We start from the raw sequence: 25,003 nt of genomic DNA on the forward strand, positions 1-25,003 counted from the left end.
GTACACGAAGCTTCCGTCGTTTGTTTGAACCAAACGTTCGTCCATAAACGTTGGCGCAAGAGACAATGCCCCTGACGAGAAGCTGTAGCTCACCTTGAATTCTCCGAAGAAATACCGCCGGCTAACAGTGTGCCTCATGCCATCGATGCATCAAGGTTGCTTTTGATGCACTGGCAACGCTCATATATCGACTTTCCCCTGAACTTGGATAATCCCCACCCGCTAAGGAAGATAACTGCAGGGGAAGATGTTCTCAGGTAGTGCTGCTGGCTTTCCATTAAACTTGTTCCACGGTGTCGTTACGGCAATCAGCGCGAACCAAGGAGCGCAACTCAGCTGAAGTTTGAAAATACATACACGTAAATCCAACAAGGGGCGCAACGTATGGTCCGGTACAGATGTGCGCTCCGCTTTTTGGAAGCATACTGTCGAACTAGGTCGACCCAATTGAGATCTCTTGACAACGGGCTATTACGCCATATGAATTTGACAGCGTCTTCTAGTCCTGTGTTGACCGTCGTCCGAACTAGGTGGCGACGAGTAAAAGGAGTTGGGGCAACCTATGGCCCGAATGGATAGATAGGTCAATACGGCATTTCATGCAAGGATACATACCGCGTAAAGTACTGCATCCTTTTCCTCACGACCGTGTTCCTCTCTTCTTCTTACGGTGTTTTATCATATTAACGAGGTTATTATAGCCTGGTTTGGTCAACGCTGTCTTGGAGACGATGAGCATCGAAGTCGAACAGTTGGATTAATGTTGATTGTCAGAAGCGACAAGTGTACTTGGCCCATGGGACGCGAAGTTGGTTGGCGGGACCTGTCCCAAAAGAGAAAGAGATGATAAAGCCGAAAAGGCCCAAGGGAGTTGTCGCACTTGTTTGACGTAACGACAGGCTGGCCAAGTGCAAATATGAAACGGACCTAGAGCGATTCTGAAAGAACTGGGGCGTTCGGGGGACGACGGCAAACTACCAGACTCTTCACCAGGGTCGAGGATAGAATTGGTACAGATATGCCAATCGGAGACATCGCATTAGAATCCGATGAGAGGCGCTGAGAATGTAGAACTGTCCAATCGAAAGAGTAGAACCATATGCAGACATGGATGCGGGGAAGATATACTTATTTGATGGCGGCGAACGGACCGCAAGTAGCACTAGTGTTATTAGTAATTAGTTTCACATATGTAACCTTGTTTTGTTCAGCTTGGCAACAACGCGACCCCAAAGACTCTGGGGAATTGGAAATCAAACTAAAACTTCCAGTAAACTCACTCGACGCATACTACCCTCACACGCCTTAGGATTGGTCCAGTGAACTCCAGGCTCTGTCGATCTAGCGGATTCGGTGGAGTATCGTAACTAGGACGTTGAATTTCGTTATCAGAATTGTCCAGTCGTAACTGGCCCGACTAGCACAAGCAGCTTGATGTCGCAGTGGAGATGAAGAAGTCGGGAGAGATGATAGTGTCGGCAGTCCAGTCAACTACTTATAGCTTATTTACTAGGCAACGACGCCTTGAGCCCACTAAGGCTATCGCGACCACCTGACTCGATCATCGGTTGTTAGTGGCAAATCAGCTGGTTCGCTTCTAGCCTCGATGACGACTGTTCGGTGTCTGGTGATGGCGCTCTATCAGATAGGCTTGATCGCTGATATGAGCCCTTCTAGGTAACATGCTTCAGACAAGAAGCCACTATCAGTGTCAGGCGCTGGTCATCTGCCGAGAATATTTCCAGGAACAGGTCACCTGCTTCGACTACCTTGCAAAATAGTACTCATCTGACTCTTTTCTAGGCGGTTATCGTATCGACGAGGAAGGAGTATGATTGCGGTGAGTCTGTGCATCATAAGTGACCTGTTTCGCGAGCTCATCTATGTCATCTTTATGACATCACTTCGCGTAATGTTTAAACATCATTCCAGCTAGTACTTTTCGGCGATGGTCCAATGAACAAAACACAATAGAGACAGCTCATCCCGATCGGACAGGCATTGACTATTGAATATTGGATAACTGCGCACGAGCGCCAAATTCTAAATATATGCTTGGAACTGTCGCGCAGTCCATTCGACATCAATGGTGGCGTAAATCCCTGCTTATGATTCCGTGGCTGACGGTAAAGTGGTGCTGCGGAAAGACACGATGCCCCTTTCCATGGCGGGTTCGATCGAAGATGAGATATTGCAAGGAGTATGATGTCATAGGTGCCTGTTCTGAATTTCTTCAACGGGACACACTGCAAATGATCAACGATGTCGCGTTTGGTAGGCAAGCGCCCCAGCTCACCTTCACTCATTAAGATACCGTCATCGGGGCGGGTACGCAGTATTCTTCCAAGGTCTAATTCGGGAGCTTGTAAGAGCAGCAACTCGCATCCTTCTACATATCAACCAAACAGTTCTGAACACCATCTCACTAGAGAGGTTCCCTATGATCCGCGATCAGGGAGGCCTGGCCCTTCTCCGCCATGTCCTCTCCCTCCTTCTCCTCCGCGATTCTTGCAGCCCTTAGGTCGTATGCGAATGTGAGTAGGTAAAAAGTAAACCCGAATCCAATGATCCACTCTAAAATTGCTCCGACTTCCGAAGCGTAAAATAGCGCAATACCAAAGGCAATAGCTAAAACAATAAGTACGCTTCCAATGACGGCCTTCACCAAGTACGCATACCGAAGCTTTATAATGTCAGGATGATTTTGAACTAACCAGCGATACTCAAACACAGTGAAGATTACGGAGAGAATGACACCAAGGGCGAAGAAGAACAGGCATACGTAGTGCGCGGTGTGGTAGCGTTTTGTATCGAAGCCAGATAGGAAAACGAGGCCCAACATTCCGATGATGGATCCTACGATGGCAAGAATCTCAAACACGCGCTCTTTTTTGCGCATGGAGGGAGGGAGCCTGCCTCTGTGCCGTAGAAGACGTTCTAGCACGAGAGAGAGCATGAAGCCCACTCCGGTGATGCAACATCCAACAATGAATAGTGGTTTGAGGAATGATGCGGCAACGTCTGATATGTATGCAACGTTTCCCTCTTGAGAGACGTACTTGGGACGTCCAGAGATAAGCCAGGTAAGAAGCATGGCGAGCAGTGTTGCAAACCAGAATAAGCCAGTGATTAGTGGCACACAAATAAGCAGCCGATGACTTTGCGTCGAAAGGTGTAAACCGGTCATCGTACTTGGTATTGTGACTGATGGAAAGACTATCGCAGGGAAGTTTGGAGCTGAGGCGAGGAGTTTGGAGCCAAGCTCAGGCTAAATAGTATAGGGCCATGCCAGATCCTGTGGAGTGAGACGCAGCGTGGGATTGTCATGCATTACGCACTACAAGACTCCATCGTTCGCCAAAACACGTGTATAAGCTTCCCTCAGAAGTTAATGTGATGCGCTGCACTACATGACGTCGTCTCTCACTGAGTTGTCTCAACCATCTCTATGTACGATCGCGACCCCGGGCTTTGTCAGGCCCCCTGCCACCTCTACCCCTTAATCTAAGTCACTCCCACTACACCTGTTCTGCCCAAAACCTGCACAAGAAAAATAAGGTCGTCGTGTCAAAATCGGGCTTTAACTCTACCTCATTCAGCAGCCAACCAACGACATAACTCGAGCTCGGAGTCGAAAACAGAGCCTATCTCGGTAACTAGCCAGAGAGCTCTTGAGCCGTAGTAAGCCCAACTTGAACACGTGGTACAGTTTCCAGCGCTCGCGCGGCGAGCTTTACTGATAATCGTGAACGTCAAAGTGCAAGACACACTTAAAGCTCCCTCCTACTTTCTACCAGTACTTTCGAGTTGTTTCTCGACAACGCTCTAGATGAACACTGTGAGAGAGGAAAAATTGCTCCAAGCGATTTTTCCAGTCACACCGTACGCATCTTTAAATCCGTTCTTGATTTTGCGGCGTCCAGATAGGCCGCATGCACACGATGAGCGCAGAATCACTGTGAAAGTGGAAAGTCTAGGGTCAAGTCAGATGCTGGGTACGTGAAAAACGCATAGTACTTACCACAGCTCGCTTGCGACTTTTGATTTGTCACAACAGCAGTGATTTTGTGGGTTACGCTGATAGCCCCCTCTCTTTTAAAGGATTTTGAGAACCGGTAAAGTAAGCAGTTTTGATGTAGTGGCTGTGCACGCTATTCTTATTGTTCATAGGCTAATTGGCGGTTTCAAACTTTGTTCCAATTATTTTGAACCCTGACTCTACCGAAACTTTATGCATCTTGATTCCTTCAATATCGGTTGATTCTGTATTGAATGAGACGATGCCATGCTGCTCCTCGGCGGAACCTTTCAAGTTGTCGACGGTGGAAGTTCCAATAAGTAGTATCTGAACGGGGTCGGACTGGTGTATCGAAGCATCCGCGTCACACCTTCAAGCTAGTCGTCACTACACATGTGGCGCTGGCTACTACATCAGTACGTAGTCCTTTCTCATTTATCTGACTTTCATAGTGCAATATTATCCACCACGGCGTCTCTTGCGACTGGCTCTCAGAGTCTCGCGACGGACTTGTTTACATATAGCTAGGGCAGAGGCCCATTAGAGAAGAAGTTCTAATAGGTGGGAAAGTCCCGCCTTCGTGCCATGCTTCACACTGACATGTCATACAGGCGAAACTCGCACTCCTTTATCCCATTTGATATCAGGATGAACATGTCTTCTCGATCCCCTACTCGATCACGTTCACTCCCGCCTATAATTGAACGTTTGAACGCTGAACACCTCTTTCCGATCACACGGGTATCGTAAAAATGCTGCGCTGCTGCTGCAGTGTTCTAAATGGCGACTGAGTATCAACTACGCCTACTGCTAGCCACTGGGACCTCCTCCTCCAAACGAGTCACGGAGTTGAGCATATGGCTCACAAAGACGTGCGATATCATCAAGATCCACACTCCTGCAAGTCATATCAGGTCCCCTATGTTCTATTTCAATGACTGTCTTCCTCGTCGAAACGATCTATCATATTACGCGGTAGTCTGATTAATTCGCTTACAATGCTATTTCTTCTAGACGAGTGGCTACGCAGTCGTGGTCAGTGCCACCTTTCTCGAAGGCGAAGCAAATGAATGGTGCAGGGGTTATCGTATTGTATACACCGTTCTGGGTGGTTAGTGCTAAATTTGATGATGGACCTGTTCTACACTTATGTTAAAATACTACGAGGACCGTGTCATGGTACACTGTTTTTCTCGAATACGTTCAGTATCAAACTTCGACACGATGAGAAAGGAACTGGGTACGCTGTTTGATCTGTGATATACGTCACTATGTGATATGGGAAACAAACAGTCGGAACCCAGGCTGAATGAAACCAAGGCTTCTATTCACAGGAAGTGCTTAGCAAGTCGCCATCCTGACCTCTGGCTCGGACCGCTTCGGCTTGCGAGCATGGTCCCCTCGGTCTGAGACTGAGTTATTTTACCTCCGATGTGACTCCCATGAATAAATCCTACGCATTCGCACACCTCCCACGCAACTCTCGCATGGCGAGGCAACTTCAGCCGCCAATGCATCGTCTGCATCTGGCGCTTCTTCAGCGCAGTCGTAACACAGGCTCACGCGACGACACTCCTTGCATTGGTTGATGGAGGAGCAAGTGATGCAGAACGGCCGGTTGCAACGCGGACATCGAACGAAGATTCCATGTACCCGTTCTGCACAGAGGTCGCAAGCCCACACTCTTTCGCACAAACACATCACGCCACAGCTCGCGCATTCCGGGCAGATCTGATTAGACCAACATGTAGTGTTGGCGCAAGTCCTCCAGCCGGGTAGTTTACATTCCTGGCAGGGCTTAGGTTTGGGAGGGTGAACGCGTTCGTGAGAGTAGTATGCCATCATGAGACGCGAACTGGGCTGGCGTCCCCGTAAGAAAGACTTGGACTCGATGCCAACGGGACGACCAGTACATGATAGCTGATCCTTGGCGCAGCACCATGAGTTGCACTCTGGACACTGTTCCAGCCGCTGAGAATCCTGATGCTCGAGGCATGGGAGACATAGCACTTTGTTTGGATGCGTGATGCACTGCGCGAGCGGGGGTTCGAAAGATCCGCGGCAATCATGCGACTCGCACGATGCAACCTGGCAGCTGTTGCAGTGGATAAGATCAGAGGCACATATAGAGCACTTCCAGAAGGCTGGTGGTAATCTGGTGTCTGTGCCACCAGGAACCTGTCGCTGTGAAACACGTTGATGGTATCTCTACCACAGTCAATTCGCATTATGATAGTAAGAACAAATCAGTGCTTACCTCCACCTGTAATTGTCTCCATATCCTACGTGCAAAGTAACTCTCCGTCATTGTATCCCACTGGTGAGAACACACATCGGACCTCGCGAGGGCAAACTCATAGATGTCCATAATGACCGGCGTGAGCTCACTAGGGACGGGAATGCAGACATTACGCCAATGGTCTCGGATCTGCATGTCTCGGAACAGGACAGAAAAGCGATTAACATGGATGACAAGGCTTGATAAGTCTGGGGGTCCTGGATTTTTTTCGGAGAATGTATAAGGGTTTGTGATGATATCTCGTCGATCGTAGAGGGCTCGTTTGATGGGTACAACATGTGGTAGGCAGTTTTCATGACCCGGAATACATTCATCTGCATTGGATGGGCATACTGTTTCTCATACTGAGAGAAGATTGTCCAGATAGGCATGCAGAGCAGTGTCACGAGAGACGAGGTACCGACAAGCAGAAATTACATAATAATACGATGAGAACAGCACGTGATTCTGCCATTTGCACTACTAGTCTACTACTAAGCCTCACATCGTTACAAGTCACTCAATCCAGGCAATTCAAAGTTACAGTAGGTCAATGCAATCAGGTGGACACCGTCTTCGAGTTGGATGTTACATGCGCCAAGCTCCCGATGCAGCAACGATGTTCTCCAACTCGAATAATGTTTTTGTGTGCTAATGGGCGCAAACAGTTCTGACCGTTTCCACCGGAAGGGCCTAATCGATCGCATCACGCTTACAGGTAACCCCATCATTTACTAGTACCCACCCTTACCTGGGATAATCTCTGTCCCCGAATGTGCCACGCATTATTCGTTGAGGATATACCGTATTACCGGAGTCTCGTCCATTCTGTTATCTCACGAGACAGTCTTTCTTTATTACGACTTTCAATCATCCTTCGACGATACCGGATTCTGGAATTCTTTACACCTCACAACAGCAACTGAACCAACTAAATAAAGCTCCATAGTTGAGTTACCGATTGGTGGGAAAGCACTAGTCAAGTGAGTACTGCGGACCATCTGATAGCTGATAAGTTGCTCACACCGTAGCCTTCTATTGCTCATGTACCATAGGGCAGCGTTAGCTGAGAGTTCTCTAGTCATTCCCAGCTTTAAGGACATCGGTTTCATCTATATTTCCACGCCTGCCTTATATTCACACTCGCTATCTCCTGCTGTACCGACATGACTTCTTCAGAAGACCTTTATGCAATCTCCGCTGACTGGCTCAGAAGCCTAGAGGTTGCATCATCTACCGGAGATTCTAAGTCATTCGTAAGCCATTTCCTTTCGGACGGGTGGTTCAGAGGTCGGTGCTTGTCTAAGGAACCGAAACGCACTCACAAGTGTTCTCTCTCAGATCTTCTATGTCTCTCTTGGGATTTTAGGACGCTATCAGGTTCGGAAAAAATACACGGATTCCTCTCGGAGGTGATTGATGGAAAGCCGCGACTTGAGCATTCTGGTCTTCGTGACTTCAAGATAGACGATCACACCGCCAATGCGCCTTCACCATTCACACTGCCAGGTCCACAAGACATTGAAGGAGTGCAAGGTGCTTTCACATTTACCATTGCGAAACCGGCTGCACTCGGACGAGGTTTCTTCCGTCTGACGCAAGATGCAAATGGGAAGTGGAAGGCTTTAACTCTTTTCACAAACATGCAGGACCTCGTTGGGCACGAGGAGTCTTTTGCAGATCAACATGGACTGTATGAGGGTCGAGAAATTACCTGGGAAGAGGATGTTGATACAAAATTCCGTGCTATAGAGGCGGACCCCACTGTTTTGATTGGTGCAGTACAGTTTCTCCAGTTAATAATGATAACTTGACAAGCACAAAAAGTTGGTGGTGGGCAATCTGGCCTTACGTCTGCAGCGAGGTTGCGTAGGTTGGGCATCCGTGCGCTTGTGATCGACAAAAATGCGCGCGTCGGAGACTCCTGGCGACAACGGTATGTGTAAACACAGTGTTAGTATGTTGTTTTTGATATAGGTGCGAACTACAGGTACCCGACCCTTAAGCTGCATACTCCTACATATCAAAGCTCCAGTACGTCGTATCACCCCTCTAAGAGGCTTTGGGTTAATCTATACATAGTGCTTTACAGTCCCTATCCGTATGTATCTTCCGCTGTTCAACGATATCATCTATCTCAGTGATGCTAGGACAAACTTCCCGAACTACATTCCTAAGGGGAAACTTGCTAATTTCATAGATTCGTATGCTATGAATCAGGAATTGTGTATCTGGCACTCGACTAGCCTAGTCTCAACTCCAGTGTACAATTCATCGTCCGCAAGATGGACCGTGGAAGTCCAACGTGGAGACCGGAAAGTAATCGTTAACCCGAAGTACCTGGTACTTGCTACCGGAAGCGGAAGTCCTTACACTCCTACTTGGAATGGAATGGATGAATTTCAAGGAGCCTTGTATCATTCCGACTTTCATAAAGACGCAGAGCAATTCAGAGGCAAACGCGTTGTCGTTGTGGGTGCAGTAAGTCGTGTCTCCATTTCGTATTTGCGTGCACACTCACGAGAGCGTCAGGGTAATGCTGGTGCAGATATATGTCAAGATTTTGTGGCGCATGGCGCTACTGAGGTGCGCCTATGGATTGAACTATATCAAAGTCGTTATTTCATAAGAAAGGAAAGGTAACAATGGTCCAAAGAAGCGCTACATGCGTTATAACTTCAACTACCGCAGAGAAAACCCACTTCAAGCTGCCTTTACCTGACAGTGCCCCTATTGAGGAAGTGGATTTCCACAATAATTCAATGCCTCTGGCCTTGCTCCTGCAACTGCACATCGCAGGTTGGACACAACACATGAAGATGCTCGATAAGGAATTCCACGACGGTTTGCGCAAGGCTGGATTCAACTTAACTTGGGAACTTTCGCCCGGCAGTGGCGAGGTTGGGCTGGACGGATTTCTGTTCACCCGCCAGGCGTCAGGAACCAGTGCGTTTGGATTTGTTCTTCAGACGAGTGTCATCTTAAACACCCTACAGTGATTGACATTGGCTGTGGCAAGCTAATCATCGAAGGCAAAGTCAAGGTAGGACTTGTATTCATTTTCCGAGGGCTGTCTAATTGTTGCGATACGCCCAGATCAAGCAAGGCCAGGAAATCAGTCACTTCGATAAAGATGGAATCATGTTTAAAGACGGCTCCAAGCTTTCAGCAGATGTTATCGTCCTAGCGTAAGGTCTGACTGGTAGTTTCTCGTCAATCTTTCTCACGCACGTTGCAGTACAGGAAATGAACCCATCATGAAGACTGCGAGAACTCTTCTTGGCAATGAGATCACCGATCGACTTCTTCCGCAGGAGGTAATGGGCCTTGACTCAGAGGGAGAACTTAATCAGACATATCGTCCCTCTGGACATCCGGGACTTTGGTTTGCCTCTGGTGCATTTTTATTCTCGCGTTTCTTCAGTAAACACCTGGTGGGCTACCTTCCTCTGTCTGTCTGTATATCTCTTGATGAATGCCACGATACAGGGTCTCCAGATCTTGGCAAGAGAGCTCGGTGTAGCATGACAAGAGGGCTGTTGCGCATGATATAACTGTATTGCAGGTCAGAATCACAGATACCGACGTTATGACTACCATGTAATATAAATGAGAGAAGACTAACCACGCAAAGCAATAGCTCTGTCTGTACCAATCTAACACGTTGTTCTCATTCCGGCGACTGATACAAGGTCATTTTGATGAGGCTTGCGCAATCTCACTGGCTGTACACGTCGACAGTCGAAAGGAATCTGAGTCATGATTGTCCACAACTGGCGGGTCTCCAGCGAAAAGTAGAAATATTCGAAGTCAGGGACGAGTATTTAGGGTTCACTCTGTGTAAGGAACGGTTATCTTTATTCTGCATATCAGAATTTCACGGATTCCGGCATGTGACGTCAGATATGAGATGGCCATGACCATGCAAGGAGGATCTTCAACCCATATGGTTGCCGCAGATCTCTCCAGTCACGGTACTTTTGGTACCAAGTCAACAGCCGGGTGAAAACGCGAATGTTCAGGAGCTCCTCACCTGCCGATAGACTTGCTGGCAATATGCTGGCGTTATAGGTATGCCTTCATTTGAAGGCACATCCACGCAACACGAATGCAAAAGAAAAATATAAAAGCCAGCCGTCTTCCGACGATCGTCTTCAGCATTACCTGATCCCATATCGCACGATTCACAAACAATGCGTTTCTCCTCTGCAATTGTCCTCGCCGTCATGACTACTTTAGCATCATCAATCTCTGCCATGCCTCTTACCAGTGACACGGATAGCGCCGATCATTGTGCCAAGGCTTGCTTTTGGGACTCACAATGCAACAGCAATCAATGCACTTTTAATGACTGCGTAAGTATCAGCATTTTTCTGGACTTGATAACACGACTCACCTGCATGGCAGACCTTTTTCGTCTGCACAGTGAGCCAACTTTCTGCTTTCACATCGGTGCAGTATGGCTGTTGATACTGACGCGCGAGTTACTAGTGATTTGCACTGCGAGTTGGTCGACCCTAGATATTGTCGAGTGTTGTTGAAAAGTTGAAAGTCGATTCCCTGACAAAATAAGATAATTGTTTCGGCAAGCCAAGTACACGTTCAATGATAAAGAATGGGACAACATTCTAAAAAGATTCATGTAGACTCTGAGTGAGTCTGATCTGGTGTCGCTTGCAGTCTCTTTTTCGGAGCTCCGGGATTTTCCTGTCGTTCCGGAGTCCGGACATGCAAGCCGAAGGAATGCTGAACCGTTTCGTTCGAGAATGGTAAGCATTGAGCAGAGTTTGATACTCAAATTGATATGTGTGAGCATTAACCTCCATATATAGAATGTCATGGTACCGAGCTGCCGACTGAATGTGTCCTCTTCTTCCATACCATCACCGACTTTGATTGAGTTTTTCGCTCGTAAATCACTCAATCACCCTAACTAGTGACCACAGGCGCACGCCCGGTCTATAGGCATACCTAATCATAGGGCCTAGGTGGGAGTCATAGGTGCGGTGGTGACCTTCAAGTCCGAGTCGCACCCTTTGTATGAGACTCGCTTTCTAACATCAAAACATTTTCTCGTAGGCTACAAGTGGGCTATGTTATAGAGACAGAAAGGGAATGTAACCTGGGACGTGTCAAGGAATCACCAGTGCTTTTAGTAAGTACCGGCCGAGTCGACTGCTAATGAACCTTCACTGGTAAGATCTGCTGGCACAATAAGAATTTCAAAGAACAACATCGAGCCCATAAAATCCAGGCGTCTTCCTACCATCTTCCTCAGAATTTTCTAAATCCCACCCACATCACAAGCAATGCGTTTCTCCTTTGCAACTGTCCTCGCCGTCATTGCTACTTCAGCATCATCAATCTCTGCCATGCCCGCTGACGCGGCTGGCGCCAGTAAATGTTCCGCATATTGTAACGTTGACTCAGAGCACGGCGCGGCGAGCTTTACTGATAATTGTGAACGTCAAAGTGGAAGACACACCTAAAGCTCCCTCCTACTTTCTACCAGTACTTTCGAGTTGTTTCTCGACAACGCTCTAGATGAACACTGTGAGAGAGGAAAAATTGCTCCAAGCGATTTTTCCAGTCACACCGTATGCATCTTTAAATCCGTTCTTGATTTTGCGGCGTCCAGGTAGGCCGCATCGACGAGCGCAGATTCACTGTGAAAGTGGAAAGTCTAGGGTCAAGTCAGATGCTGGGTACGTGAAAAACGCATAGTACTTACCACAGCTCGCTTGCGACTTTTGATTTGTCACAACAGCAGTGATTTTGTAGGTTACGCTGATAGCCCCCTCTCTTTTAAAGGATTTTGAGAACCGGTAAAGTAAGCAGTTTTGATGTAGTGGCTGTGCACGCTAGTCTTATTGTTCATAATTGGCGGTTTCAAACCTTGTTCCAATTGTTTTGAACCCTGACTCTACCGAGACTTTATGCACCTTGATTCTTCAATATCGGTTGATTCTGTATTGAATGAGACGATGCCATGCTGCTCCTCGGTGGAACCTTTCAAGTTGTCAACGGTGGAAGCTCCAATAAGATAAGTAGTATCTGAACGGGGTTGGACTGACTCAGGATTGACTGCCATGGTAACTTTTTCTCTCGAATACGTTCTGTTTCAAACTTCGATGCGATGAGAAAGAAACTGGGTACGCTGTTTCGTCGATCTTTCTCACGCACGTTGCAGTGCAGGAAATGAACCCGTCGCGAAGACCGCGAGAGCTCTTTGGCCTTGACTCAGAGGGAGAACATAATCAGACACATCGATCCTCTGGACATACGGAACTTTGGTTTGCCTCTGGTGCATTTGTATTCTCGTGTTTCTTCAGTCAACACTACCTTCCTCTGTCTGTCTATATATCTTTGGATGAATGCCACGATACAGGGTCTCCAGATCTTGGCAAGAGAGCTCGGTGTAGAATGACAAAAGGGGTATCGCTGTTACACATGATATAACCATATTGCGGGTCAGAATCACGGATACCGACGTTATGACTACCATGGAACACAAATGAGAGAAGACTAACCATGCAAAGCAATAGCTCTCCAGGCTGTACCAATCTAACACGTTTTCATTCAGGCGACTGATACAAGGCCATTTTGATGAGGCTTGCACACGGCATCTATCTCACTGGCTGTACACGTCGACAGTCGAAAGGATATGAGTCGTAATTGTGCACAGCTGGCAGATCTCCAGCGAACAGTAGAAGTCAGGGACAAGTACCCAGGGTTCACTCTGAAGGGATGATTATCTTCATTCTACATTTCACTGATCCTGGCATGTGGCGTCAGATATGAGATGGCCATGTAATGAGAATCTTCAACTCACACGCTGGTTGCATACGGAGATCACCTCCAGTACTTTGCTGACATTGCAGATATGCCTGGCACATCCACGCAACACGAATGCAAAAGAAAAATATAAAAGCCAGCCGTCTTCCGACGATCGTCTTCAGCATTACCTGATCCCATATCGCACGATTCACAAACAATGCGTTTCTCCTCTGCAATTGTCCTCGCCGTCATGACTACTTTAGCATCATCAATCTCTGCCATGCCTCTTACCAGTGACACGGATAGCACCGATCATTGTGCCAGGGCTTGCATTTCGGACTCACAATGCAACAGCGATCAATGCACTTTTAATCAATGCGCGAGTATCGGCATTTTTCTGGACTTGATAACACGACTCACCTGCATGGCAGACCTTTTTCGTCTGCACAGTGAGTCAAGTTTCTGCTTTCACATTGGTGCAGTATGGCTGTTGACACTGACATGCGAGTTACTAGTGATTTGAAGAGTTGATCAACGCGCATCAGGAAATTAGATGTCCACTTAGATACAGCTCTTTGCATATTAGAGTTAGTGCGAAAATTTCGTGAAATACAGTGAATGTTAGACAAAGATGAGACGTGCGAGGACACATGAATACAATCAAGAGGGCAGATCAGTCTACAGCGCAGCCTCACACTGTTGGTGTGACACAGACGGGCTCGAAGATCAAATCTAAGTATGTATGCGCGTGATGGACCTGATAAAAAGTTAAAAACACACCTAGGTCCTGTATACCGTACAGCCCCCTACTCCAATAGTTGATTCAAGATTCGTGATACTCACGATGTGATTGGAAAACACGGCTTGAAGCAGGTTTTTCGCTCATATATTGCATGCCTGCCTAGATATTGTCGAGTGTTGTTGAAAGGTTGTCCCTGGCAAAATAAGACGATTGTTTCGGCAAGCCAAGTACACGTTCAATGATAAGGAATGGGACAGAATTTTAAAAGGGTTAAGCTAACATCATGTAGAGAGTGAGTCTGACTGGTGCGGGCACGATGGCGCTTGCAGTCTCTTTTTCGGAGCTCCGGGATTTTCCCGTCGTTCCGGAATCCGGACTGAGACAAGCCGAAGGAATGCTGAACCGAGAATTGTAAGCATTCTATACAAATTCTATATATCATTGAGCTGAATTTGATACTCAAAGGCTGTCACAAATGCTCTTGAGCTGCCGACTGAAAGTGTCCTCTTCTTCCATACCGTAATCACCGACTTTGATTGAGTTTTTCGCTCGTAGATCATTAAATCACCCTCTAACTACATGCGCACACCTGGACCGACTACACTCTAATTATTAGGTGGGAGTCGATCACAGGTGCGGTGGTGATGAGGGGTCGCACCCTTTATAGATGACTTTCTAACATCAAAACATTTTATCGTAGGCTACAAGTGGGGCCTGGGCTGTGCTACGGAGACAGAAAGGGAGTGTAGGGACGTGTCAAGGGATCACCAGTGCTTTTAGTACCAGCCAAGTCGACTACTAATCAACCTCAACTACTAAGATCTGCTGGCACAACAAGAATTTCATTGAGCAGTGAACACATAAAAGCCAGCTGTCTTCCTACTATCTTCCTCAGAATTTTCTAATCTCACCCACATCACAAGCAATGCATTTCTCCTTTGCAACTGTCCTCGCCGTAATTGCTTTAGCATCATCAATCTCTGCCATGCCCACTGACGCGGCTGGCACCGGTGCATGTCCTGAATCTTGTTACACTAACTCAGATTGTCACGTATGCAACAAGGACCAATGCGTGAGTATCAATAGTTTACCTGGATTTGATGACATGACTCACCTGCATAACAGAACTTTTTCTTCTTCTGTTCGGTGAGTCATGTTTCTGCCTTCAAGTCGCTGCAGCATGGGCATTGGCACTGACACTGTCAACGTGCGAATTATTAGTGATTTGTCTAGTTGACCAACGCACCGTCAGGATAAGCATCGGTGGAGTTCGTGTAATTTTCGGTTGATGGTTCTAAATAAATAGTTTCATTTATTAAGGTGTAGCTTCGGGGGAAGTGAAGGAAAACGGAGAGATGGGTCCCATATCACATCCTAACTCACAATGTGTTTCTCCTCTGCAATTGTTCATGCCGTCATTGCTGCTTTAGCATCATTAATCTCTGCCACGCCTATCGATGTTGACGCTGAGAAATGCGGTTTCTTTTGCTAGTTTGATTCGGAATGCAACACCTGCCTGAAGCCTGAATATTTGTGCGTTTGCGTGAATATTAGTACTAGTTTCCCTGGATTGAATCGATTTGATAACCTGATTCACCTATATGGCAGATCCTTCTTTTCTGCCATGTGAGTCGTGTTCGTGTTTCTGCTTTCACAATGGGTCACGACGCTCACGCGCCAAGTCCCTGACTCCCATCTTTCCTAGAATTCATCATGCTCGGGTTACTGCTATGCAGAGCATGATGCATGAATGCATGACAGCTCGCAATCAAGCAATGCAAAATCGGATATGTCACGGACCACGGTGCGCGTATGTATTCCATATCAGGCATGTGAGGATCCGCTACCGCTGGACGGCTATATGCGGAAGGGAGCTCTCGCACATCTTGTTAGTGATCACTAATGGCCCAGAATCCGTTTGCGTTCGACAAGGCCCTCCCTCCACTAACGTGGGAGTTGAGGACGACACAGTATGACCGCTGGCACTGACACGCGAGTTACTATTACTAGTGATTGACCGAGTTGATCAAGGTGAATCAGCTCTTTGCATACTATTGGAGTTGACGCAGAACGTGTGTCCATAGATAAGTGTTGGACTACGAAGCCGAGACGTCCGAGACGAGAGAAGCCGAAGGATCCGAGATAAGGATGTCCGGGAGGTGATAGGTACGAGCTCAAGCCAAAATGGACATAGGCGAGCGGTGGAGTGACATCGGCTCGCATCCTAGATTATTTTCAGTCTCTCATTCATATATTCAAGTTCCTGACACACTTACTATAAGACCAGTACCAGTAGCGCAGGTGCATCTCAGTTTCGTTCAAGACACTGAGATGTACGTTCTAAAAGTCACCTAGAGTTGTTAACACGTCTAACGTTAGCTGTAGCTTTCTCGTTCTAGGTAGACGCACCGTTTGTAATAGAGTTTCGTTCAAGACACTGAGATCTTTCTCGTTCTAGACTCCTCGTTGTTCTCGCGCTCGTTATAAACGCCTTTAATAAGACGTGTAACAACACCAAAAGGACGCTGCAGGTTAGTCCACGGCGCCATCTAGTGCTGTCTGTGTGATACAGATGAGCTTGTAGATTGTACAAAAATAAAAGTATACTAGTAGCACTGTAAAGGACTGAAGTAGATATGCACAACTGACCTTATTCTCGCTCTCTGAAGGATCATAGCACAACAAGTCGACACTGGACATCCAGTCATGTCTATTAATACTGCAAAAGAGGGCCCAAGGGAGAACTACTACGTCCAAACCGTCAACATGGACCCCCCAGCACCCCCTGCACCACAGATGCAGCCCTTTCAGAGGACGTATGGTAACCCTGTATATCTTTCATGTTTTACTGTTACAATGTCAACAGCATGTAATTGGATTTCAGGCACCTTTTGGTATGCTGGCTTATGGTACCGTCTTCCTGTGCTCGTCAGTATTGACGCTCGCCTCCAAAAGCGTTGGTCGTCCCAACTTGGTCTTGGTTTTCGCCACCTTGTCAGTTTTCGTTACTCGCAAATGATCTGATTGTAACCTAGTCATTTTCAGCTACGGTGGCATCTCACAAACGCTTGTGGGCATGTGGGAGATGTTCCTTGGGTATGGTTCTGACCTTTGGATGGAGAGCTATCACTGAGATTTTTCCACAGCAACACGTTCAGTGCAACAGTCTTTACTACCTACGGAGGTTTCAATTTCACTTTTGGTGCTCTCTACCTCCCTCAAATCGGCCTCGCGTATGTTGTTTGCAAGCATTGATGCATGTCCTCTCTCACATACCTTTCAGGGCTGCATACACTGTTGACGGGGTTGTTGGGCAGGAGTTCTACAACGCCATCGGGATCTACCTCGCCATCTGGGACTTGATTATGTTCTTCTTCTTGTGAGTCTGAGGAAGTATGCTTTGCAGACACATCCTTAAAAATCTGACAGCCTTGGCGCACTTCGTACAACCGCCCCCATCGTTGTAACGCTCGGATTCACCATTTGCGCGCTCACTTGTCTTTCCATAAATGCTTTTACCGGTGCGTTTTTTTTGCCTTTCTAGTATTATGTGCTGTCTGACGTGCGATACGTAGGCAACCCACATTTTGCAACTGCAGGTGGTGCTCTTGGCATCATCGCTTCCTTCGGTGCATACTACAGCGCCCTCTCGCTCTTCTGGACCCAACAAACAACGTTCTCGTTTATTCGCCTCCCTCTCCTCATAACAGCCCCTTCTAATGTTTAAGTACTGTGGTAGTCTTCAGCCGATCGCTATTTCTTTTCTTTGATTTTCATTCTCAATTACGTTTCCATTAGCGCGTTTGTGTTAGATTCTACGGCGGGATGAGGTTCAGCGGTGATGTGGGGTAATTTACCATGCTTCGGTTCTGGTTTGATTAGTATAATAAATACAGTCAGCCGTGGCTCGAAGTCCTATCTGGGGCCTCGACGACGGCGCTTGGAGGGGACAGAACATATCATATCTGCGCTAGTGTATGCTCAGGCACATTCGAAAATACAATACCTGGATTGGATTGCTCGATTTCAAAAGCGACTGAAATTATTCACTGGACGCCTTAAGAAGGAAGGAAATATGAATCGCCAGGACGAGGACAGTAGATAGTCGTGTGCGACTCGTGGATCGCCCACCTCGTGATTACAGAACCTGAAGCGAGAGGGGGACGTAACTCACTGTTGCGATGTGCCAGTGACTCTGGCTGCAACTACTCTTCAGAGTTGTACTCGCAGGTTCCTTACGAGTGTGACAAATGGTGAGCCATGGTGTTGAATAAAACAAATGGTCCGTACTCACAAGAAGCTGGTTACACGCATAAACATCACTGCAACAATCCGCGGTGGAAAAACATGGCTAGTGTAGGCCGCCGCATGAACTGACACTGGCAGGCATAGATGCTGTCAAGGCGACAATAGGTGTGATCCTCGACGAAAGCTGTATTAGCTCCAGAGGTAAAAATGATGACGGCTAAGTCGTCGCCGTCATGCAAAGCAAGGTAACCGTCGTATTTCCAATAGTGTCTGATACCTCTACGCATTTTGAAAACCGACTAAGCCATGGAAAGTGTAGGTGGTTACCAGCCATGTACGGTTAATAGTGTCGTGAAACAAAATGGAGGAGCAACTTGCAAGTCAAAGGAAGGCACGCAAAGGATTGCAAATACGCAGCAGTCGCATGCCGGCATTGACACTGAGCCGGCGGTGTGAATGAAGGTGAGACTCGCTACTTGTACTATCTCTTGCAAGATAATTGCGCAAGTCAGAGATCAATGTGAACTTGAACCACCACCCAACAAGGGTCACTTTGTCTCATCCAGCATCTTCTATCCTCGTCAGACTCCGATCTAAATAGATGTCTCACCACAATTGGCTTCTTCACCCTTCCAGGCCGTGTTCAACAGCATGGGCCGTGACAGCATCCAGATACCCAAACAACCCTCGACGAAGACAAATCACAGGGAGCTCAGGTGTAAGCAACGGCTCGTGCGCAATCAACCTATCCTGAGCATATCAAAAAATACTTCGCTTGCGATGCGCTTTCACCGGGAGGATGGGCAGAAGAATAAGTATGCGATGGTGATCGGAAAATGTGGGGAAGAGGAGGCCACATGTGGAGGTTGGTGCTGAAAAAGGATGGTTACTGCTTAGAGTTTCATTCCTGAAATACTATGTTAGGGCGGGGTATAGAGCCATGAGATAAAACCAATCACCGTCACACAGATCTTTGACATAAAAAGGCTCTCTGTTATGATACTTAGCGGTGCCTTGCTACCAGTCTGTGAAGGTGAACGGGGTAGCAACGCCTCATGATTCAGTTCGCTTGAGAAGGCGTCCTCACACACAATGCGTCTCTCTTCTGTGACTGTCCTCTCCGTCGTTGCTGTTTTTGCATCATCAATCTCTGCCACGCCCATGGATGCGGGCACCGATAAATGTTCTTGGACTTGCCAGTATGACGAAGAATGCATGGAATGCTGTCTCGGGTATTGTGTGAGTATCAGTAGTTTTCCTGAATTTGATACACGACTCACCTGCACGGCAGGACTGGTTTCTCTGCAGAGTGAGTCATATTTCTGCTTTCATATCGATGCAGTATGGGACGCGCAAATTGCTAGTGATCGGTCGTGTTGATCAACGTGCATCAAGAAAGTATCGGCCTAATTACATACCAGAGCTGGCGTGAAATTTTCGTTCAACTAGGAAAAGTTCGAGTCTGTAGATAAGACATGTTACTTGAAGAATAGTAGGACTATAAAGGGAGGTGTAGATCAATTCACGGCGCAGCCTTGCGGTTGTCAGTGCCATGACTCTGGAAGTGACGCGTGACGATACTATATGCGGCGTGCGCACGACGGACCAAATAAAAACACACCTATAGGTCCCGGGACCTGTACCGTACATTTCCCTGGTTCGACTTTCGGCTCTGATCATTTCAACAGGATCATCTAGATACGTACTATGTGGACCGAAAACTTGCCCAGGCTGCGTTACATTATTTGCGGTGATCGTCTCGGCAGCCAAAGTATATGATAAGCGCAGGATCGCGTATATTCCTAGTAGGTGTGTTTGGCAGCTATCGTTTCATATCGTGTGCACATAATTACGAATGTACTACATTCTACAGGTGTATATCGATTCTGCACGTGTCACGCACTTGGTCTGCCGGGACAATCATATTGTTTTGCCAAGGAATCAATAGTTGATTCAAGGTTCATGATGCTCACAATGTGATTGGAAGATACGGCTTGAAGGAGGTCCTCCGTTCAGATATTGCATGTCTATCTGAATCCTTTCGAGTGTTGTTGAAAGGTTGAAAGTCGGAGTAGGGAGCTGTACGGTATTATGCATGACCTAGGTGTGTTTTTATCAGGTCCATCGTGCGCATACATACTTATATTTGATCTTCGAGTCCGTCTATATCACACCGACGATCGACACGCCCCCTGATAGTATTATTTTTGTGTCCTCGCACGTCTTATCTCAGTCCAACATTCCCTATATTTCACGAACATTTCACGCCAACTCCAATATGCGAAGAGCTGCATGAAGTGGACGTGTAATTTCCTTATGCGCATTGACCAACTCTGTAAATCACTAGTAATTCGCGCGTCGGTGTCAACTGCCATACTGGACCGATGTGAAAGCAAAAACACGACTCACTGTACACAGAAAGAAGATCTGTATGCAGGTGAGTCATGTTATCAAGTCCAGGAAGATGCCGATACTTACGCATACATTGTAATAGCAGTCCAAGCTGTCGCATTGTGAGAAAGAAGTGCACCATGTGCGACATTTATTGGCGCTAGCCTCATCACCGGTAATGGGGCCGGCAGAGGTTGATGATACTAGAGCAGTAATGACGGCGAGGACCATTGTAGAGGCGATACGCATTGTTTGCGACCCGTGAGATGGGATCAGGTAGTTCTGAAGGCGATCGTAGGAAGCCAGCTGGCTTTTATATTCTTTGGAATTCCTGTTGCGTGGATGTGCGTGCATTCAAAAAAATGAATTTCTACGGTGCCAGCATACTGCCAGCACTTAGGGTCTATTGGCTGATGTGGAACTGCTTGAGCACTCGCATTTCCAACCAGAGTCATCTCCATATGCAACTACATCACAGGATACAGGCAGAGAGAGATATCTTTATGTCTAATAATCCTCAAAGTCGGGTACATAGAGTCTCCCTGCCACCGAATAAATACAAGAATACGTCGCATTTCTTCCAACAAGAGCTGGCCCATCTCCTCCGACCACATATTACGACGTTCTCTGGCTTTACATCACTCATGATCTGCCTTCATATGTTTAGCATAGCTCCATTCGCCTTCATTCATCTCACACGGATCTCGTTCGAAACACCACATCATTTATTTGGGATGGACTTGCTGTAATCAAGAGCCGCTTGGGAGAGCGTTAATGAGCTTTGTCATACGATCCTCAATTGGTCAGAAATATCGTTCAACTTGATCCGTCAGTGGAGCACTGGCAGGAGGGACCAAAAATTCCGATCCAGAACAATTAATGCCCGATCTCGCTAATGAATGTCTGGTGATTCTCCGGCCCACTTATGCACCTTCGTGTACATCGTATATTCGAAATGCATTTTCCTCGGTACTGTATGTCTTGGCCTCCGTCGTTGAGGTTAGGATGCTATGTAAAGGGAGATAAGTCTATGCGTTTAAACCATGTTTTGTACAGAAAGCCGCTAGCCCAACGTTCCAAGTGCTGAATCCACAACCATTTTGCTTGATTATCCCATTGACTGTTTTTGTTGATAAGAAAATCCCGTATATTGGTCGCTTAAGTACAGCGCACGAGAGTCTTTAGAATCAACTAGAGTCTAGACCTTCGTCCAATCTACTGTATCCTGAATGAAAGTCAGTATACTAGACTTCTGATATCTGCTTCCATTTTGAAGACCAACAACGCCGTAAAATGAAGCAGACGTCGCCATAGTAGTGAGGAAAGAACTGTCAATAGGAGAAAGAACTATGAACGCGTAGGAACACACCACGACATCTTTATTGCTTCCTTGGCGTTGCATGCAAGGTGGCTGCACACAGCGAGGACCTGTGGGATGCAGCGAGATTAATGGGGTTCGGACGTTCAGATGAGGACGGAATGTGGGATCGATGTCTTCAAATTGGCAAAAGACCTTTCGCAATCTGCTGGCATTGCAGATTTTATGTGGCGTAATGTGCCATAACCACGCAAAATTTTCAGCAAAGCTTGGACATTCGCTTGACATGAAGGCAGTAAGCGGATTCCAGTCGATAGGTTCCTCATAATACAATAAACAACGTCAGTATATAAAAGCAAGTTGTCACTAACCCTTCAGATTTATTTGATCTCATATTCCATCCTCACACACAATGCGTTTCTCTTCTGTAATCATACTCGCTGTCGTCGCTGCTTTGGCATCATCAGTCTCTGCCACGTCCACTGACGTGGACTACGAGGACTGTCCTTGGTTTTGCGGGTCTGACGGAGAATGCGCAGACTGTTATTACGGGGTTTGTGTGAGTATCAGTAGTTTTCCTGGATGTGATACACGACTTACCTGCACGGTAGAGATTTTTTCTCTGCGTAGTAAGTCGTATCTCTGCTTTCACATCGATGCAGTATAGGACGCGCATACTAGTGAATGGTCAAGTCGATCAACACGCATCAAGAAAATATGGGTCCAATTACTAGATATTGGAGTCGGCGTGAAATTTTCGCTCAGCTAGGAAGCGTCTGTAGATAGGACATGTAACTTGAAAGACACAAAAAATAGTAGCATTATTAATGCCCGTAGATCGTACGATGCAACTAATAAAAACACACCTAGGTCCCAGACCATACAGCTCCCAACTCTGACTTTCGACCTAGACCGTTTCAGCATTGTTCGACAATCCATCTTTTCAAACTCCTTAGAGGGGGGTGCTGTACATCTGTGAAAGGTGCTGCGAGTGAATAACCATACCCACTGTGGGCTGCGAGCACCTCGATCCGATTCTGAATTATGCGACTAGGTGGTTGTAGTTGCAGTTGTGGTTGTCCAGGCGCCACCGAGTCATATCAGGCGCAGAATCTGTAGATCGTATTGTTACACGTTGACCGTACGTGCGTAGTAAGCTGTTTAGCATTCTTCTATAGTTCACACGGCCACAATATCGAATTCACTGATGACAGAGACGCTCTGAATGCAGACCGTAACACATCGCGCATATCTCGTTCAAGGTGACCTGCTACCAAGTCCATCCATTGCAAGTCCATGGTGGACATCCTTGATGCTGGGTTTGCAACAGTGATGCACAAACCCTATTCCTAGACTCGGAGGTGATGTGTCTTCGGTGACAGAGGCACTGGGAAATCTACTAGTACGTTTGAAAGTCATTTTGAATCTAGAGACCCTCTGAGATGTCCAGGTTAGAGTTTGGAACGAATAATCTTTGATTGACTGCTTCTCGGCACAAAAAGGTTCGGAAGTATATTTGAAGTCTTGAACGTTTCTAAATCCGACGCAAAGTCATCCAGTGAAACACCAAAACATCATCGTAGATAGCCAGTGTAAAAACGTGGCACGACTCGCGAGTGCTTGTGGTATCGGTCACACCAAATTAGTACTCTCAAGTTACTAGCTGGCAAGATCTGCTGGCATACTAGTATTGCAGGTATGCATGCACAACCACGTACACAAGAATAGCACATAAAAGCTAATCATCTATCTTCAGAATGATCATCGTCGCCCCATATCACACCAGTCACAAACAATGCGTTTCTCCTCTGCAATTGTCCTCGCCGTCATTACTGCTTTAACACCATCGATCTCTGCCATGCCCGCTCAGAACCCGGCAGGCGCCGATCATTGCCTCATGCTTTGCAACACTAATGAAGATTGCTCAAGTGCCTGCAACTTCAGGACATGCGTGAGTATCAATATTTTTCTTGGATTGGATAACATGACTCACCTGCATGGCAGATCGATTACACCTGCTTTTTAGTGAGTTGTGTTTCTGCTTTCACATCGGTGCAGTTGTGACACTTAGTATTAGTGATTTGTAGGGTTGATCAATCACCGTCGGAAGTTGGCATAATTTTCTGTCGATTTAGAGATGACTTGAAATACTACTAAATACTTTTATTTCCTAGCGTCGAGTGTGATTAGTAGTGTAGCAGAAACGTGACAGAATGAAAAGTTGTGTCAGAGCAAGCGTGTCAGAGACTGAGAGACAATACGAACTGTCGTCGTCGCGAACAAGAACAAAGAGACATCATACATTCAACAAAAGTGAAAGAACAAGAACAAGAACACAAAACAACTCAAAGACAGCAAACACAAAAATCGAAAACCGACTGCCACATAAGTCCTCGAAAACATCTCAACAGGAATCGGTCTCCTCAACCCCCCAGACGACTCCCACTATACGATCACCCAAAAGACATCGACAAGCGCGAGTCCTGGTGGCGGATGTATTTGGGTGTGGGTACACTGGGTGGGGAGGCATCATGGGGAACACCATTCGTTTTTCATTTTTACGGACTCTGCACGCGCGTTTGGGTCTGGGTGCTGGTCCGCATTTGTAAAGTTGGTGATGCACAAGAACAAGAGGGTGTAGACATGATCGGAAGTGGAAGACTGATCTTGATCCCAACTTCAACTTTGATTTTGACACAAACACCCTATGCAACGAATTCAGAATCGTGCATGGAGGATCAGCAACAAGTCAAAATACTGTGGAACAGCTTCGTCGACTGCGAAATTGGTGGTTTTCAGGTCTTGGCGTGAGAGGGAGAAAGTGGGATCGTGGCGCTTTCTTCAGACAAGCTTGAGGATGAAAAGGAGTAGGAGATCCCATATCAGATCTTTTCCTGGATGTGATACACGACTCACCTGCAGTGTAGAGATTTTTTTCTCTGCGTAGTAAGTCGTATCTCTGCTTTCACATCAATGCAGTATAGAACGTGCAAGTTACTAGTGAATGGTCGAGTTGCTCAATGTGCATCCATAAAATATCGGTCCGATTACATATTGGAGTTGACGCAGAATTTTCGCTCAACTAGGCAGTGTCTGTAGATAGGACATGTAACTTGCAGGACACAAAAAATAGTAGCACTATTGAGTAGTGCATAGATCCGAAGTCCACGGTGTAGCCATGCAATGTCAGTGACTCTTGCCCTTGTTGAATTGCCGAAGACAGGCCTGTAA

General features: G+C 46.8%; 7 protein-coding genes across 7 annotated transcripts; 4 read left to right on the top strand and 3 right to left on the bottom strand.

Moving 5' to 3' along the window:
- Positions 1-2,225: 2,225 nt before the first annotated feature.
- On the bottom strand, positions 2,226-3,424 carry HD556DRAFT_1394531 (Frag1/DRAM/Sfk1 family-domain-containing protein). The gene is made up of 2 exons (XM_041303645.1): positions 2,430-3,424; positions 2,226-2,365 (listed from the first exon to the last, which is right to left on the bottom strand). Exons 1-2 carry the CDS (start codon positions 3,185-3,187, stop codon positions 2,317-2,319), a joined length of 807 nt encoding a protein of 268 aa, XP_041156950.1. The 5' UTR covers positions 3,188-3,424; the 3' UTR covers positions 2,226-2,316.
- Positions 3,425-5,221: 1,797 nt separating this feature from the next.
- HD556DRAFT_752468 (uncharacterized protein) lies at positions 5,222-6,711 on the bottom strand. Its single transcript, XM_041311504.1, has 2 exons — positions 6,276-6,711; positions 5,222-6,226 (listed from the first exon to the last, which is right to left on the bottom strand). Exons 1-2 carry the CDS (start codon positions 6,450-6,452, stop codon positions 5,441-5,443), a joined length of 963 nt encoding a protein of 320 aa, XP_041156951.1. The 5' UTR covers positions 6,453-6,711; the 3' UTR covers positions 5,222-5,440.
- Positions 6,712-7,462: 751 nt separating this feature from the next.
- Positions 7,463-9,824, top strand: HD556DRAFT_1446522 (FAD/NAD(P)-binding domain-containing protein; the record flags this gene model as incomplete). Its single annotated transcript, XM_041307111.1, has 11 exons — positions 7,463-7,586; positions 7,638-8,072; positions 8,124-8,232; positions 8,287-8,330; positions 8,389-8,777; positions 8,829-8,882; positions 8,936-9,242; positions 9,293-9,339; positions 9,393-9,484; positions 9,535-9,730; positions 9,786-9,824. 11 exons carry the CDS (start codon positions 7,463-7,465, stop codon positions 9,822-9,824), a joined length of 1,836 nt encoding a protein of 611 aa, XP_041156952.1.
- Positions 9,825-10,488: 664 nt separating this feature from the next.
- HD556DRAFT_1394556 (uncharacterized protein) lies at positions 10,489-10,897 on the top strand (the record flags this gene model as incomplete). Its single annotated transcript, XM_041303646.1, has 1 exon — positions 10,489-10,897. A coding segment is annotated over one exon (349 nt), but the record flags the coding sequence as incomplete, so codon positions are not given.
- Positions 10,898-13,289: 2,392 nt separating this feature from the next.
- HD556DRAFT_1394565 (uncharacterized protein) lies at positions 13,290-14,049 on the top strand (the record flags this gene model as incomplete). The annotated part of the gene is given in 5 exon segments (XM_041303647.1): positions 13,290-13,456; positions 13,505-13,587; positions 13,741-13,771; positions 13,979-13,998; positions 14,006-14,049. Coding segments are annotated over 4 exon segments (301 nt in total), but the record flags the coding sequence as incomplete, so codon positions are not given.
- A 2,472-nt stretch (positions 14,050-16,521) lies between these two features.
- HD556DRAFT_1242981 (GPR1/FUN34/yaaH family-domain-containing protein) lies at positions 16,522-17,542 on the top strand (the record flags this gene model as incomplete). Its single annotated transcript, XM_041298328.1, has 7 exons — positions 16,522-16,644; positions 16,700-16,809; positions 16,861-16,911; positions 16,962-17,048; positions 17,099-17,194; positions 17,245-17,336; positions 17,391-17,542. 7 exons carry the CDS (start codon positions 16,522-16,524, stop codon positions 17,540-17,542), a joined length of 711 nt encoding a protein of 236 aa, XP_041156955.1.
- A 2,722-nt stretch (positions 17,543-20,264) lies between these two features.
- Positions 20,265-20,703, bottom strand: HD556DRAFT_1310949 (uncharacterized protein; the record flags this gene model as incomplete). Its single annotated transcript, XM_041300482.1, has 3 exons — positions 20,265-20,396; positions 20,473-20,490; positions 20,542-20,703. 3 exons carry the CDS (start codon positions 20,701-20,703, stop codon positions 20,265-20,267), a joined length of 312 nt encoding a protein of 103 aa, XP_041156956.1.
- Positions 20,704-25,003: the final 4,300 nt, after the last annotated feature.

Source organism: Suillus plorans (genome assembly GCF_016647745.1).
Source record: "Suillus plorans strain S12 chromosome Unknown HD556scaffold_54, whole genome shotgun sequence".
Lineage (NCBI taxonomy): Eukaryota > Fungi > Basidiomycota > Agaricomycetes > Boletales > Suillaceae > Suillus > Suillus plorans.

Bases quoted from the DNA above. Each gene is read 5' to 3' on its own strand.
- HD556DRAFT_1394531 (XM_041303645.1), bottom strand. From the start codon at position 3,187: ATGACCGGTTTACACCTTTCGACGCAAAGTCATCGGCTGCTTATTTGT. The intron at 2,366-2,429 runs CTAGTGAGATGG...TGCTGCTCTTAC, and splicing joins GCGGATCATAGGGAACCTCT to AAGCTCCCGAATTAGACCTT.
- HD556DRAFT_752468 (XM_041311504.1), bottom strand. From the start codon at position 6,452: ATGCAGATCCGAGACCATTGGCGTAATGTCTGCATTCCCGTCCCTAGT. The intron at 6,227-6,275 runs GTAAGCACTGAT...TGACTGTGGTAG, and splicing joins GGAGACAATTACAGGTGGAG to AGATACCATCAACGTGTTTC.